This window comes from Haemaphysalis longicornis, unplaced genomic scaffold (genome assembly GCF_048455015.1).
Source record: "Haemaphysalis longicornis isolate Haplotype H1 unplaced genomic scaffold, Haemaphysalis longicornis Haplotype H1 scaffold_3, whole genome shotgun sequence".
In the NCBI taxonomy this organism is placed as follows: Eukaryota; Metazoa; Arthropoda; class Arachnida; order Ixodida; family Ixodidae; genus Haemaphysalis; species Haemaphysalis longicornis.
The window spans coordinates 95,592,847-95,609,348 of record NW_027526335.1 but is presented as its reverse complement, the minus strand read 5'-3'; the positions used below and the strand labels follow the sequence as shown (position 1 = coordinate 95,609,348).

Genomic DNA, 16,502 nt, shown 5'->3' with positions numbered 1-16,502 from the left:
TGCCCAACTCTCTTTCTGATAGGGATCTTTTTACTCTTCTTAAAAAAGGATTATTCTGGCCGTGAATTTCTCGGACATGTCCTACAATAATCTTTGTACGCGTCCAGTATTCTCTGTCCTGCAATGCTTGCAGTACTGCGGGAGTGTCTACAGATTCAAACGTCTTTTCATAATGCACAAATGGGATGTAAACGCGTTTATTGGAGTACGCATTATTACTGACGATAATAAAAAAAGAGAAACACGGGACTGACTAGCTGCTGCGTGCATTACCTAGTTTTAGTTGGCGGTCATTTTTTCAGTGTTTCTTGGCACCGCAAGGAGTGGCAACCTTCGAGACCAGCGCTTGTGCTGGTTCTGCGGAGGATTGTGTTGTGCTTGTGGCTCTAGCCAAGGCAAGCTGCATCCTGGTGTTATCATACGAGGGTACTATGCAAGAGAAAGCAGTGTTCGCAATAAGGGGTCTATTTGTACTTCACCCATGAAGATGAATATTGACTTGCTTCGCTTGCATGCAGCATCAGCGCGACACAAAAGGAACGTGCCATGATGAAGGCCGAGGAATTCGGGGACCCAGATATCTGCGCGGGACTGCCAGAACTCGATGCCGTGGCGAGGAGAGATTTGGGAGAAACAACCGAAGTCAAAGAGCGCTCGCTATCAGCGCTGAGACAGCTCATTGCCGGTGAGCCAGTTCACATCGGGAGTATGACAACATATGAAACTTAAAGTTGGGGCATGAAGGAAGAAATGATAGAACGTCAAGTGTCTTTATTTAGCGTTATGATGTGTTATGATAGGCAGAGTGAGCGCCGTAGTACAAAACGATATAGTCCACGTCGAATAGTGGCATCAAGTGAAAGATAGCGTCTTAGTTCCACAAGGTGTTGTGACACATGAGATGCGGCCCTGGCGAGCACTTCTCTCTCATCACAGGACCGACTAAACCTGCCGAAGAGAGTGAAGACCGGAGCACTTGCCACTAGAGCCCTGTACCCAGGCTACCACCTTTAGATTTCACTATTCCCTATAGGCTTCCGCCCTCTTTTTTCTCAACCAAGGTTTGCTCAGTCAGTCAGCGATAGGAATCGGCAGACACGCCTCCTATAGAAAAACTTTGTCTTCATGAGACGTCGAGATAACAGAGTTCGGACGCCGGTCATGGTGAAAAGCAAATAGGGCAATAAGATGCCACTGTGCAAAAATCGGTCCGCAAGATATCATTGGGTTTAATGAAAATAAACTCTAAAGGGACTCGGAAAGTGGTGCAACGACCATCATAACTTGCCATTTTGAAGGGACATGGGAGGCGGAGTTCTTACCAGAAACCCTATGTCCGATACTTGGAACCTTAATATTACGTTTGTGGCACGTTTTTAAATTACTTCTGAATCTGTTAACTCGGAGGCAAACAACTTTGGTCTGCCAAGCGGGTACCTCATAAAAACCGCGTCGACGCGGCATATAAAGGGAGCTAAACAAATTTAGCCGTTGTACAGCCATGGACCAATAAAACGCGATCACTAAAATATGAATCAGGACACACAAATAGCGCGATTTCTTTATACTCAAGTGAAATTTACGCGTGGCCTAATTACAATAACAATGTTTGGAAATCTGGCTTCCCAAATATAACAATAGCGTGCCATTATTGGCCTACATGAACAGAATTTCTCAATTTCGCGCGGTCTGGTTTCGATTTTTGTGTTTTCACGCCCGGTGGGAATGTTGGGGTGAAAGGAAACATTCAGACGCAAATATAAACAAGGCCGCGAAATTTTAAGCTTGGGAATAATAATGCGCCCTAGTGTTTCCCGTGAAGCTTCGTTCAAGGGAATGACAACAGAACGTTAGCACAGTTAGAAAGTCTTTGTATTTGTGAATTGGGAATTTGTGAATTTACACTTATTCTGGCCGCCCATTTTTAAATTTTTGCCTTGTGTTCTCTAGATCTATGACCTTCATAACAGTGAAGGAAATCAGAAGCTAGTGCGGCAGAAAATTTATGCTGGTGCTTCTGAGCATACATAACAACTGAACTCTGTTCTGCATGCGTTGCACAGGTGACGAATCACTGCATTGTCCAGCGGACGACCCATTTCTGGTCAAGTACCTACGATCCCGGAAGTACCGCGTGGAAGAAACTTTCCAGATGATCCGAAACTACTTCAGCGCGAGGCAGCGCCTCCCAGAGTTCTTCGCTGACTTGTCCCCTCACAAGGTGCCTTATCGTAGAATCATCGTCCACAATGGTCTCATCCTGGTCTGCAAGGAAAGAGATCCACAAGGAAGAACTGTATTCGTGATCAAATTTGGTAAGAGTGCCTTCCACGTCAGACACAGGCCAGTACTGTCTAATGAGTTTTAGTGTGCCGCGAGTTAGTTTTAGTATAACGTACGTAATGAACTTGCTTACTTGCGCATGCGCACTTAATTGTCTGGATGGTAATGGCGAGAGTGAAGAAAAGACAACAAAATGTACCTTTTGGCATTCCCCTGAACATGAGATGTCACAATCCTAAATTCAGGACCTCCCGAGATTGTGATTCTGTGTGAAAAAAAATAATTAAAAAGTGGCGCAACTTTCACTAGCTTTTCAAGGCTGGAGAAACAGCAGAGCTGGAGGCCCCTCTCCCTTCGTCGGAGACCCGGCTGTTGCGCCTCACATGGATTTTAGAACTTGCCGCTGAAAGTCCTCCATGAATCGCAGGTTCGAATCTTTTTGTCCGCAGCCTTTGACGTATCTCCCGAAGTGGACCTCATCAGCATGTGGTAGGATCCGCGGCAACCGACTTCGGGAACTCTGCGTCTGTAGCAGGTACTCGGCGCCTGTGCCCCCCTCTTCAAGTGCGAACGCACGTGAACTGGCGAGCAGACGAGCATGCGAAAGATTACGCCACGAACGCTCGGAAGAATGTTCTCGAAGGTCGAGCTATCCGACACCGGTCCTCCTCACGAGGCGCACACTCACGTGCACTCGGTCGTTCTTTGTATTTTTTTGTTAGCGCTATACTACAGTACTAAAAGCTTAAAGGGGCCATGCAGGCAACGTAAACGTTTTTTATTCGAAATAATTGGTGTTTTATAGTGCTTCCAGTGCATTTCTTGGAGCAAACGATGCGTTATCCACTAATAAATTAATCAATGTAAGTAAAAATTTTGATTCTCCCGCCAAATCGTGTTTTGTAACGTCGGCGATGACGTATCCAGAACATAAGTTCAAGCGACGTTCGGGCGCTGTTTAGTCTGCGGCGGACTGCAGAAGGCAGTTTACCGTCTGTCTTCCTGGATGACGCCACCATGCTGCAGAAGACCGCTGTCCCACTTTGCTTTGCTTCTGAACGTATTTTCACCTGGCTTGCTTTTGTTACAGTAGATGGTATTGATTGATTGATTGATTGTAGGGTTTAACGCGCCGACGCAACGCAGGCGATGAGGCGAGCCGTAGTGGAGGGCTCCGCATTAATTTTGACCACCTGGGGATCTTTAACGTGCGCCGAAATCTCGTACACACGGGCGTTTTTGCTTTTCGCCTCCATCAGAAAAGCGGCCGCCGCGGCCGGGAATCGAACCCGCGACCTCGTGCTCAGCAGCGCAACGCCTTAGCCACTGAGCCACCGCGGCGGGTCAGTAGATGGTATTGGTTTCGTGAAACACGGGGTATGATCTATAAACAGGGTTACGTGAGAAAGTATCGGTTACGCCAGTCGGACAGGGTAGTGTGAGACAACCCCAAAGTGCCGTACTGCAGTGCAGCTATAACAAGATAGTGCGCGCAGTACCAACCGCAGTACGCACTGGTACTTCCTTCCCCGCCATTCTTACTGCTATAAAAGGAATATGCAGTACATTTAGGCGAAAACAGTTCGTTCTGCAAGCTTATAAACCCTGCCTAACTTGCGTTCGCTTTTTCCGGCCTCAGCCAAACGCACGGCTGTGCATATGACGTCATATATTCTAGTGCCGGAAATTAGCTATGAGTCGCATGGCCATTCCCTTTTTTCTAGTTATATAACTGTTTTGGGCGAAGTTTATGCAAAAAGTGGTGCCAGTATGATTCTAACGAGGCAATCTTTCGAATGTACTAAACGTGTGTTTTCTCTGCATGGCCCTTTTAAACCACTCTGCTGTTAAAACAACTAAATGGACATGTTCATTGCGGCTGGAGCATACTCATAACCATGAAGTCGTATTATCTAATCCAGAGCTCTCTTATTAGGGCCGCAGCTCATAGGTTTGATCGTATCTTCGATGCGTTAGCACCAAGGTCTATTTCTACGTCAATTGCACGTGCGCTGTAAAGGTATACTTTATACACATGACTGAGGGCAGCTTTACATTCACATTCTGGCAAACTTCAACTTCATACGAACAGTATTACGCCCTGTCTGTAGTGTCCTGGTGGATCGCATTATTTGGCATGAGAGAGAGAGAATAAATCCTGATGTGCTGAGCAGAGGCTGATGATATAGGCCCTGGCGCGCGAAAGGCATCCCTAGTCCGGGGTTGCTTGGCTTCTACTGGCTGTTGCCGCTGCCGCTACAGTCAGAAGGTTGAGCGGAGTGTCCGGGTCTGGTCGGGCCGGGGAAGCCCACCGCTGCTCGACAGTGGTCATAGGAAATGGATAAAACTGGTAGGGGAGGGAGAGGGGGGAGGGGGGCATTGGCATGCCCGTACCATGGCAGGCTGGAGACATTAGAGAGTTTTGGCTAACCGTTTTCGACGGTCCGCTCCGGTATCGGCGGCACGGTCAGCGCAACCGGAGCCAATGCCGTTCGCGGCCAAGCGGGCCAGGCATGCGCAACGGCGCTCCCGCTTGCTATCGGAGCGGAGCAGAGCGGACCGTCAAAAACGGTCAGCTAAAACTCGCTACTATAGCTTTAGAAGGAAGACTGTTGGGTGGGGTAGACCAAGTTTGGCCGGGTGGGATATAGGTAGGCGTTCTTCAAGAGTCGCCGACAAGTTGTGGCTCTCTCGCGGGAGATCAAACAGTGAGGTGGTGAGAGACAGATGCGTGGTGCCGGTGATAGATGCGGCCAATCTGAGAATTTGGGCAGGCTGTCTGTAAACCAGTCAGAATGGTCACTGCTGCAAGGCGGGAACAGGTGGCTAGTGCAATGGCTATTTCCTCAGTGGCATCGATGGAGGTTGGGTTCGTAGAAGCTGCATTGATGCATCTGCCAGCACTCGTAAACACACAGGCTACGTGGCTGGCACGTCCGGTGTTGGTGGTTATATCTGTGTTTAGGGCTGTGGGGTTGTTCCTGTACCAAGCAGTCAGAGATGGAGAATGCGCAGCCCGGAGGCCAGGGTGGTATGTTGCGGGGGATTGGTACCACCCGGATATGATCTCGTAAGACTAGAGTCATACTGTGTTTTTGATCTCTCGGGGGTATCGGGCGGCGTCTTAATGCTTGAAGAACTTTTCTACCAGTGGCTGTCAGTTGCAGGCACTGAAGTTGAGATGAGTAATGCGCTCCTTGCGGTTCTTCACACGTATTGCGAATTCCCAGGGCGAGGAGCTTCTGGGTCGAAATGGCAGCGGGAAGGCCAAGCAAATTTTTGTACGCGTTGTGCCTTTTCTGATGTTTTCAGGGAGAGATATGGGGTTCCGTAGGTGATGCGGCTGATAAGCAGAGCTTTCACTGCTCGGACTGTATCTTGCTCTTTAAAGCCTCGGCGGAGACGTGAGATGTGTTGCAGGAGGTGCGCTAGTTGGAAAGCGTTTTATGTAACGGCAAAATCGTGTACAGACCAGGGCCGGTTTGGGGTATTTTGAGACCAAAAACCTGTTGGTGCGGAACGTTAGGAACTGGCTCTTCTACAATGACCAGCTGAGGCTCAGGTATACCTCGTGCGCATTTGTGAGAAGGTTGGGAGTAGAGTACCAGCAAAGTCGATTTTTCGGGTGCGCACTGGAGGTCTCGTGTCTGGAGGTAGATAATGGTAATGTTGATTACTTGCTGCATGACATTTTGATGCTCTTCAATGGATTCACTAGTTGTCCAGGTGGTAATGTCGTCAGCGTACAAAAGGTGTTTAATATGTGAAATTGACTGCAATTTTGGCGGAAGGTCTTTCATAGCAATTTTAAAATAGCAGCGGCCACATGACAGAACCTTGCGGGGTAACTTTTTCTTGCATCTTGAAAGTGGACAATCGCAAGTAGCCGTGACAATTTGCTTGCAGTACGATCCGTTAGGAAGACTCTCACGCCACGTAGTAATACATACGTTGTCCGCATCCAAAAGATGTGAATCCTGTGAGTATTGCAAAGTGTGATACGTTATCACAAGCGCCATTGATGTCCAGAGTGAGGATGCAGCGCTTGTGGAAGTACGTTAGGCGGTCAGTGATGTCTGACTTGAGTTGTATTAAAATCACGGAAGGCCTCTCAGTTTATTTTAAATGGCTAAGTTCAACAATTAAGGAAAGTTTGATGGAGCTGGGCCACACCAATAAACAAGATAACCTGAACTGGTTGTAACTCAAACGTTATTCTACTTCACTTTCAGGTGCTTGGAACACCGGCATCTGCTCGGTGACAGACCTGTTTAGGGCAGGGCTTGTGATGGCGGAGTGGAACCTGGAGAACCAAGAGTCACAAATCAGGGGCGTCGTTGGCGTGATCGATTTGAAAGGCTTCCACATGTCCCACCTGACCTGTTTCACTCCGTTCCTCATCAAAAAAGTGTCGCATATCGTACAGGTAAGGTGAAAGGTTGCCGTATGTACCACGAATGAACAGTTATCTAGTTTTTTGTGTTATTTTGCGCTGATAAGGGAGTGCCTCGCGGCGACCGCTGTGTCCCCGAATCGCGCAATGGCTTTAGCAAAAACAAAAACAAAAAAAAACCTTCCAGCGTCCGCCGTAATCGTAGCAAAATTTGCTCGGAACGAGAAAGAAACGTCATAGTGTACGCCCCTCGTTTGTTCGTCCTCGTGTCGTAGTGCGCATGCGCTGGGTACCATAGAAGAACCCTCGCACGTGGCAGCGTCTGCGCAGTTCTCCACTTGGGCCCGCCACGGATAGTTCGCACGGCCGAGGAAGAGGCCGTGCTTCAAGAGGTTCGGCATGCTAAAGAACGAGAACGACAGCGTCTACGAATATCCGACCGTCGATTCGATTCCCTGAGAGTTTGCAGATCCCGCCACTGCTGCCACCGCTGCCACCGCTGACGAAACCACACCAACACACAAACTTAAATTACCAGTTGATTCCGGACCAACAAAAAATAACAGGAGCGAAAGCAAAATATGAAGCACATAGGCCAATGAAAGAAGCGCGCAACAGTCAATAGCGCTCTGCACCGCTTGCGCAAAACAAAACAAAAAGAATTAAATTCGCTTGTTTAAGAGGAAGATCGTTAGCGCGCGAAGCTTTCTCCCGTGCAACCTGAGTCACAGTCCAAATTCCAAACTTCTTCGACCATGTCGGAATGGAGCAAACGGATAGACGTCTGCTGCATAAGGCGAGAGACCCAGCTTCGATTCCGATTACGGGAAGCGTTTTTTTTTCCTGAGGCGCTTGATGTGCATTCGCTTATCATCATCATCGTTTCATGAAACCATTGTGTAAAGTTGTCTTTTCGGCAGTGCCTTTGACTCCGATGCCCGATTCCATCGGTGAGGCTTGCAAGGTTTCGCTTTGATAAAGCAGCGCCCATCACGACACTCAAGACAGCGTCCGATTGGGTAGCCTAAACCGCGCCACGCCGTACGCGCTCACTTCGCGTGCTGGCTAGTCCCTTCTGGCGGAAGGTCGTTCTTGTATCATGGTGCACCGATTCGGGCCGTTCGCTGCCACCGGGCTGTACCGTTTTACTCTCCCCGCTGCATTCGAGAGAGCCGCTGGTATGAGGCACTTGGCAACAAACACGCTACATACGTGATTGTTGCGGGCTCATTGTGCCCCACACAGGCACACACGGGGAACATGAAACGTAGGGGGCTGACGTCCCTACTTGTGTTCGCCTCGCACACACCGCACTCTGTCATCACCACGCACGGGGTGTACAATAAGCAGGTGCTGCGTCCCTGCAGTATTTAGGCTTTCAATGGGGAGTTGACGAATGTGTTCTACTTAAGTATCCGCCATGGCAGCAGCAGATAGTCATCCGGAAATATTGTCGGCCATGATATGGCGGGTTCTAATGGCGCACATCGCTAGTGCTTTTCGGGGATGATAATTCGGTGAGGGAAAAAATGTCAGATAGCGACCCGTGTGATGAACAAGCTGGCAGGACTAAGTGGATCATTCCACGCCATACGTCCCAGGCCTGGCGCCCGACACTCTCCAATTATTCTGAAAAGAAAATTCTTTGTTGATTACGGTGTTCAAGAAAAGCCCTGGTTGGAATTTCTCTCGCGAAAATAAATTTTCTTTCACGTGACAACCCTTAAAAGATACGGTGCTTGTGAAAACTGGATCAATTTTGTAAATTTACTTGAAACATTCTGGACAAATGGAAAAGCGAAACTCTAGCAGCGGAACGTGTGTTTGCTGGCCTTATATATAGGTCAACTCAAATTCAATGTCATTAAACATGTTTTGCGTGCCGTTCTTTGTCTGGTAACTGAAAGCAGCTAAAATGGTGTCATTTTAACGTTTTTACAAATATTTTCAGCAACGCGGAGCCACCCGAAAAAAAAATGAAGGTAAGATTACTTGATGTAATTTGTTATAAAAATCTTTTGAGAGCAGTCAAGCGAAGCAGTTTATGGAAAATAAATTCTAAAGTCTGCCAAGACGCACCTTTCTCTTGCATTTAAACGCAAATTTCGCTTCATGGGAATCCTTTTGAAATACCGTAGAATAGTTTGTTGGGTAGGTTTTATGTCCTACTTTAATGACACAAATAAACAGAAGAGTAAATTTTGTTTTAGGCGAGACAATGTTTTTTAGGTTTGGTTCTTTCGTTACCGCAGTACGTTGTTTCCTATGGCTGCTGCAGTGCCGACTACACCGACACAGCTGTTTATTATGGGCATGCGGCTACCCTTTAGCATTGCTCCTGTAGCATTAGTATATTTAAAAAAAAAAACGAAACTTCTCCCTTTTTCTTTAGGTGTCACTTTTATTCCTGCACCAAAGCGCAATATCCTTTCGCACAGCTAAGGGCGCAGTGGACATATTCCCGCAGGTGTTCACCTAAGGGCGCAGTGGACACATTCCCGCAGGTGTTCACCAAAGGGCGCAGTGGACGTATTCCGGCCTCGGTGGATTTGCATTCGTGAAAGCGAACTTTCTAACGCTTGACATTTGACGGGAATGAAGGCCCATGCTTTCCGTTACCCCCACATCACGTGGACATCGTATGGCACTCACGCAGCGGTGTGTCTGTGGTTTGGAACATCATCTTATCTATGGCTGGTGTCGAATGTAAAGCGCTACCCGATAGTGTAGATACGCAATGCAAGAAAAAAATCCTAACTCATTTCCAAGTCCCTTTTCTTGCAACCGTTGCTATCCAGATCCTTGCCCAAATCTCACCACAATCTGCAGCCGCAAAGAAAACCTATGCAGTCGGCTTCCGTTAATATAAAGTCCTCGGGGACTGCAAAACACTTCGAATTATTTAACTTCAAAAAACACAAAATGCGCAAAGAACAGCGTTTCCATGAGTGGACGTCCGCAGAACGTCACCTTCCGGATTACATCCAGAGTCCCGACTGTCGTCGCCAAGTCGTGGGTACGACACGGGTTGCCGTGATAGTTGTCTCTTATCGCTAAAATTGAAGCCTGGAGCGTCCACAGTACAAACTGCTCACACAGCGCGAGTTTCAACTGGCTTACCGCTTTATCAACTGTGCGCTCCTTCAGTAGCAATTGCACCGACATAGTACACACCGCGGTGCAGTTTTGGGGCCCAAAAATTACGAATTTTATCGTTCAATGTTCGTAACCTTAATACGTTTTATCCAAAACAGCATACAACTAAGAGATATAAGATGTTTCAGCTTTGAACTGTCCAGCAATATCTCCTATTTCATTCAATGTTAAATTAACGGGACCAGCATCACTTCTAACAAACTTAAAATTCAAATTAGGTGACTTGGAATTATCGAGAGTCGACCGTATCAGATAACATAATCCTGCATGCCGTGATCTTCACAAAAAAATACAGCCGGCAATAACTGCAATGCAGATATCAATACACCTAAAAGATACAGTATTAAAAGGATAGAATAATGGAAGACTTCTGCTCAGCTCCGCACCGCAGCGCCAACTCAAAGCAGACCAGATGGTCGAAGCCGCCGCAAGGGCATAGAAGTTATTCTGGATGACGGCTAAGAAAGGCATTTCGTGACTTTTTCCCTTCAAAACCCATTGTGGGCATCAAATGAAGTCATCTCTCTAACTCATATTTTCTCGCTTATTCACGTGGCCATTTCCGCGTATCATAGCTTTAACCAGGAGCAGTTTACCAAAGGGGAGTATCGATGATAAGCTCAACGCATAACAAAAGCGTGAGAACCGAACTTAAACGAAAAAATACTATTCTGACTGTTTGTGCCATTAAAGTTGAATTAACCGATATAAGAGGTTTCAGCTTTGAATTATGAAGCAGTTCCTTCCATTGAATTGCCTCTGAAATTACCGGAACCAGCACATCAGTTCTAATCAAGCTAAAATTCCAATTAAGTGACTTCAAATAATTGAGAGTCGACCGTATAAGATAACATGGTCCTGCATGTTATCTTATACCACGGACTATACCACGTCAACGAACTATACCACGTAATTTTACTAAAATTCCCGCAAAGCGAAATTTGCGCCTGAGTGTGCAGCAAAGTGCGTCTCTGCAGATTTTGGAATTTATTTTCCAGAAACGGCATCACTTGACTGCTACAAAATATTTTTATAACAAAGTACATCAAGTAATCTCACCTGAACATTTTTTTCCGGTTCGTTCAACGTTGCAGAAAATATTTCTAAAATACGCTAAAATGACACCATTTTAGCTATTTTCTGTTAGCAAACGACGAGGGTAAAATACTTTTTAATGAGAATTAATTAAAATTGGTCTAAGAGACCAGGAAACGCACTCGCCGGATCCAGAGTTTCACTTTTTAGTTTGTTCAGAATGTTTCAATAACTTTCCAAAATTGACGCAGTTTTCACAAGCACCATACCATTGAAGGGTTGTCGCGTGGAAGAAAAATTTTTTCGCGCTGAAAATTCCAACCAGGGATTTTCGGAAACACGCACGGTAATCAACAGCGAATTTTTGGGATTAATTTGAGAGGGTGGAGCGTGAGACCTCTGGCGTTTGGCGTGCGATTATCCAAGTTCAAGAATAGCTGAATGTGCAAGTTAAAGTTAGTCGCAAACAATATTCCTCGATCAGCAAAGCCCGAGTGTGCTTTGTGACAGGTCTGCTGAAACTTCAGCTGACGTTCGGCACTGGGTCGACCAAATAGCATGTGTTCTCTAGAACAACTTGTTGTGCGCTTAGAGATCCATAAGACGCTTTACGTTGTTCTTTTTTTCAGGATTGTTATCCTGTGCGCATCAAAGCTCTCTACGTGATCAACAATCCCCCCCTTTGTGAAACTGTGTACCGGATGGTCAAGCCCTTCGTGAAATCCAAGATTTTGCAGCGGGTAATTGAAACAATTACTCCTGTGTAGAACTTCTTTCGTTTATCTCAGCAGGCAGAAATCGCTTTTACTGAAAAAATTTTAACCTTGGATTTGAATATTAGATATCTTGCTGAGAGCACATGACGCCACGAGCGAATTCAAGGAGATTTTATGGCTACTTAAACATAGCGCCTCAAATTCTGTTTAAGGGTGGAGTAACGAACTGATCGATTTAGACGTACCGAACGCATGGGCGGGTAAGATGCTTAAATGGAAGGTTTAGCGCAAACAAGACGAGGACGGTGGCAAACGGGACAGGCGCTACGACAACGGAGGCTTGAGGAAGAGAAGAAGACACAGAAACGAAAGGGCCCACTGTACTAGAAAGGTACTTTAACAGAACGTGCTGTTGGGCGAGTTGGTACATACTTAAATGGAAGGTTTAGCGCAAACAAGACGAGGACGGTGGCAAACGGGACAGGAGCTACGACAACGGAGGCTTGAGGAAGAGAAGAAGACACAGAAACGAAAGGGCCCACTGTACTAGTTCCGTTTGCCACTGTACCGTTTGCCACCGTCCTCGTCTTGTTTGCGCTAAACCTTCCATTTAAGTATGTACCAACTCGCCCAACAGCACGTTCTGTTAAAGTACCTTCCTAGTACAGTGGGCCCTTTCGTTTCTGTGTCGTCTTCTCTTCCTCAAGCCTCCGTTGTCGTAGCGCCTGTCCCGTTTGCCACCGTCCTCGTCTTGTTTGCGCTAAATCTTCCATTTAAGTATGTACCAACTCGCCCAACAGCACGTTCTGTTAAAGTACCTTTCTAGTACAGTGGGCCCTTTCGTTTCTGTGTCTTCTTCTCTTCCTCAAGCCTCCGTTGTCGTAGCGCCTGTCCCGTTTGCCACCGTCCTCGTCTTGTTTGCGCTAAACCTTCCATTTAAGTATGTACCAACTCGCCCAACAGCACGTCCTGTTAAAGTACGGGTAAGATGCGTTTGCCCAGTTTGTTAGTGTGCAGTGAGGTGTATCTTTTCAATCCCTTGCTGATTTCTGCACAAAAATATGAAATGCGGTGTTCGAGCTATAGAAACTAACAACTTAAATCTCATCTATTTGCGCGGTTGAAACACCGATGCTGGGGAAGTGAGGACTCAATTTGAAAACTAATTTTCGTTTTTCAAAATACACCAGGAATCCCTCGCGCTCATTAAATGCATTTTTTTTTATTCAGTTTAAATTAAAACATTATTAGTGCAAAATATTCTGAACCCTTTGATTGATCCAACCAGGACCAGGTCATTCGCCATACTGGACTTGACATGCATTACGTGGAGGTCCCATCTAGATAGCGCCCAATTGTTAGGCATATACCAGTAGAAAATAAAAAGGGGGTAAAACCCGGCATCACCATTATGACAACTCCTAAACTTGCATGACACAAAATTATCCCGAAGTAATTATTTCCGGCCGTTCGTTCTCTTTTGTTGAGCCGCCATCAAAACGAAGGTTAGATTGAAGTTTGAAATTGGGTTGGTGAGGTTAACTTTATTGTGAGAATAACAAGCGAGAAAAAAATAAAGTTTTGTGTAGCAGGAAACGCAACCGCAAGAGCCATTCTTTTACAAAATGATTGCACCACATAGCGGCGCCTTCAAAAAATAAAGGCAGAAAAAAGGCAGTCACAATTATACCTGCACTATTCGTTTTATTTCAGGTACACTTCATGGGGTATGACCTTAACAAGCTACATGGCATCCTTCCACCCGACTGCATACCGGCTGAGTTCGGCGGTACGCACGAAGACTTCGATTACTACAGCCAAGAAGAAGACGTAAAAAGCATCAGGGACTATTTCGAACGCGTCTCTCTGGGGCTATCACAATAAGTGAAGAGGAACTTAGTGCTTTGTTTGTTTTCTTCAATGAGCGACGTAAGAACTCGAAAAGTCGATGGCGCCTACTAACGCACACTGGTTAGCGCCGATGCCTCGACGTATAGACGGTGACGTAATGGGTGTTGTACGGGAATAACGCAATTCCATTCGTCACAGAACCTGCGAGACAGAGTAGAACGCGGAAAATTTCGAGAGAGTGAACTGGACCGGAGTAAAACACCCTTAAAGGGCGAAAGGAAAAAGGCGGTCCGAGAGAATTAAAAATGCGCTGCTGAGTTCAGCGGTCACGAATCGGCACAAAATTGTGTGCGCACTTTCTGGAATTCAGGATAGTTTCAAAAAAGGTGCCCATGGCGTTATGGGCATGCCGAAGAATGCGAAGCCTGGGACCTAAACTCATTCGTGGCCGTAAAGAAAACCCCGCCGTGCTGCATTGGCTTATTGTACCCAGTGTTGGCCGGAAACCCGCCTGGCCAAGAAAACGCATGACAGCAATCAAAACACAGACACCGACCACGAGTGTTTATAAAAACGAAAAAAGAAGAGGTTTCGGCTCCCGTGAATAAAGAAGACGTTTCGAATCCCGCACGGGAGCCGAAACGTCTTCTGTTTTTGTTTTAAATGCAGAGCATTTCTTTAACTTACGATGTCACCCGGCGTTGTCGGCGTTGGCGTGCCTCGGCGTCCGCAACAGCCGTTCCAGGTGCGCCCTCTCCCCCACTCCTCCTCTCCGCATCACGCTACCCTCCTCGCTCTCAACAACAGGTCCGCACCTCTCCCCCTACACTATATAAAAAAATAATACTTACCGGCGTCTGGTTTCGATCCTACGACTCTGCGGGCGGAACGCAAGGTACATGGTGCTCTACCCACTGCGCCACAAAGCCGACACAGAATGGAAGGCTACGAACGCGCCTTATATCCTTGACTCATTCAAACTACGTCAAGAAGCTGCTGATACAACGCATTCACTACCACCAACTCCCCAAACGTTAACGCAATACACCCACCCCCTATGCGACGCATTTACTCGAGTCCCCCTCGCGGGGAGATGGGCCCTTTTTTATAAACACTCGGGGTCGGTGTCCGTGTTTTTTACCTGTTGTCATGGTTTATTGTACCCCAAATTAATTCATTTTTCGGAGAATCCAGCACGTCGGTTTGGATACTGATGGGGAGGCGATGTGACATGAAATACGCGTTAAGTGATACTGTTGTTATTTGCATGCAATAACACACTTAAGATAGACAACCAGTTCATTACCATGTAATAATGTACGAGGACGTATCAATCCGCTTTTGCAAAAGTCACAATCGACATTTCGGTTAACGGTAAACACCTAGCGCCGCGACCATTGGTATATGCATGCCTAACGCGGCTGCTCCTCTGTCCTTTGTGTATGTCATACGACCCGTGAGAAAGTAAATTATAGGGCAGGAGAAGAATAGAAAGGACAATAAAAAAGCTACATTCCTGGACTCACGTCGTGAATTTCTGCGAGCTAAATGCTTCCATCACGTCCAAATGGGCGGTCCACAACAGCGGTATAGACCGGCTGTACTCCACATGTCCCCGATAGTTAAAGATAAGGTTAAATATAAAGTTTATTTGCCCATTTATACATTGATAACAAGAAAAGGGCTGAGGAAAAAAGCTGCCAAAGCAGCAAAGGGGTTTACGTGCTCCTTGGGTACATGGCAGCAATGGTCAATAGTATAGAAACGTAGTCACAGGCAACTGTAGCAGCCTTGTAGCTGTAGCTGTAACTGTAGGCAACTGTAGCGGCAACTGTAGCAACTGTAGCAGCAAGTGTAGCGCGCGCGCGCACGCACACGCACGCACGCACGCACGCACGCACGCACGCACGCACGCACGCACGCACGCACGCACGCACGCACGCACGCACGCACGCACGCACACACACACACACACACACACACACACACACACACACACACACACACACACACACACACACACACACACACACACACACACACACATCATATTGTTTGCGTGACATCGCCGACGTACATTTCAGGCCGGAAAAATGAAAAAGAAAAAATAGTCGAAGAAAGGGGGGGAATAAAAAAAAATTCGCAAGAGCTGGCTTGACAGGCTGTGTGGATAATATAGGTCACTTAATGAAAAAATAAAGAAACGGCCGTAGACACGCTCGTCTTTCCACTGAGCGGCCTGTGTCAGTCCCATTCTGGCACAGCATGATTTAAAGTGCAACACTTACAATTTGTAGAGCATAACAATAAACAAAAACAAAAACCGCACATGTATGAACGGTGAATAAGAGAAGAAAAAGACACCAAATGAAAAGTACTAACATGGGCATGTATTGTAGACTCTCCTGGGAAATTTATTTGTGGTCAACATTTTGTGCATGAAATTTATTTAAAAGACGCGGCAACATGTTCGATACACTTTGCAAACCGTAACCCGTACGACAAGTAGGCATGTGTTCCGGGTTTCGGCTGGCATAAGCACTTGAAAGTGTTCCGGGTTTCGGCTGGCATAAGCACGTTCATTCACACATAGGCTGGCAAATGTTCGTACATTATCAAACCCCTTTTTTTATCTCTTTTGTGTACGCGTCGATGAGCCTCTAATGGTACATGTCAAATATCTTTTTAATGTTATGCATTTAAAATGAGTGCGCCGTATAACCAGGATTGTGAATTGAGCGGAGCACTCGTTTCTGCAAAACAAAAATTTAATGCTTATTTACCATAGTTGTTGTTCCCCGCACTAAGTGAGCATAGTTCAGGTGAGACATGAATAAGGAATTATATATAGCATTTTCACTTTCTTCGGTAGTAGCGGTGCCGGCTGATGATTCCTGCAATTTTTGAAAGCTTGCAAACAACTTCATTAACATGTTCTTCCCAGGTTAAGCGGCTGTTGAAGATTACATCCAACACTTAAGTTCTTTCCACAACTTCTATGGAGTCACGACCTAACCGTACATGAGTAGGAATAACACCTGGTTTGTTTGTGGTCGAAGAAACACTGC

The 16,502-nt window shown here is 46.4% G+C and overlaps 1 protein-coding gene across 4 annotated transcripts in view; it reads left to right on the top strand.

Annotated features, from left to right (window-relative positions):
* The window catches only part of LOC144174899 (alpha-tocopherol transfer protein-like), a 33,000-nt gene extending 18,045 nt beyond the window's left edge, over positions 1 to 14,955 (top strand). For 3 of the 4 annotated variants that reach the window (XM_077703873.1, XM_077703872.1, XM_077703874.1), the window contains 5 exons: positions 519 to 685; positions 2,064 to 2,315; positions 6,516 to 6,709; positions 11,497 to 11,607; positions 13,297 to 14,955. In XM_077703873.1, the coding sequence (XP_077559999.1) occupies positions 547 to 685; positions 2,064 to 2,315; positions 6,516 to 6,709; positions 11,497 to 11,607; positions 13,297 to 13,467 (867 nt within the window). In that variant the 5' untranslated portion in view covers positions 519 to 546 and the 3' untranslated portion in view covers positions 13,468 to 14,955. The remainder of the gene's footprint in view (positions 1 to 518; positions 686 to 2,063; positions 2,316 to 6,515; positions 6,710 to 11,496; positions 11,608 to 13,296) is intronic. The other variant, XM_077703875.1, reaches the window with a different exon arrangement.
* The last annotated feature ends 1,547 nt before the right edge of the window (positions 14,956 to 16,502 follow it).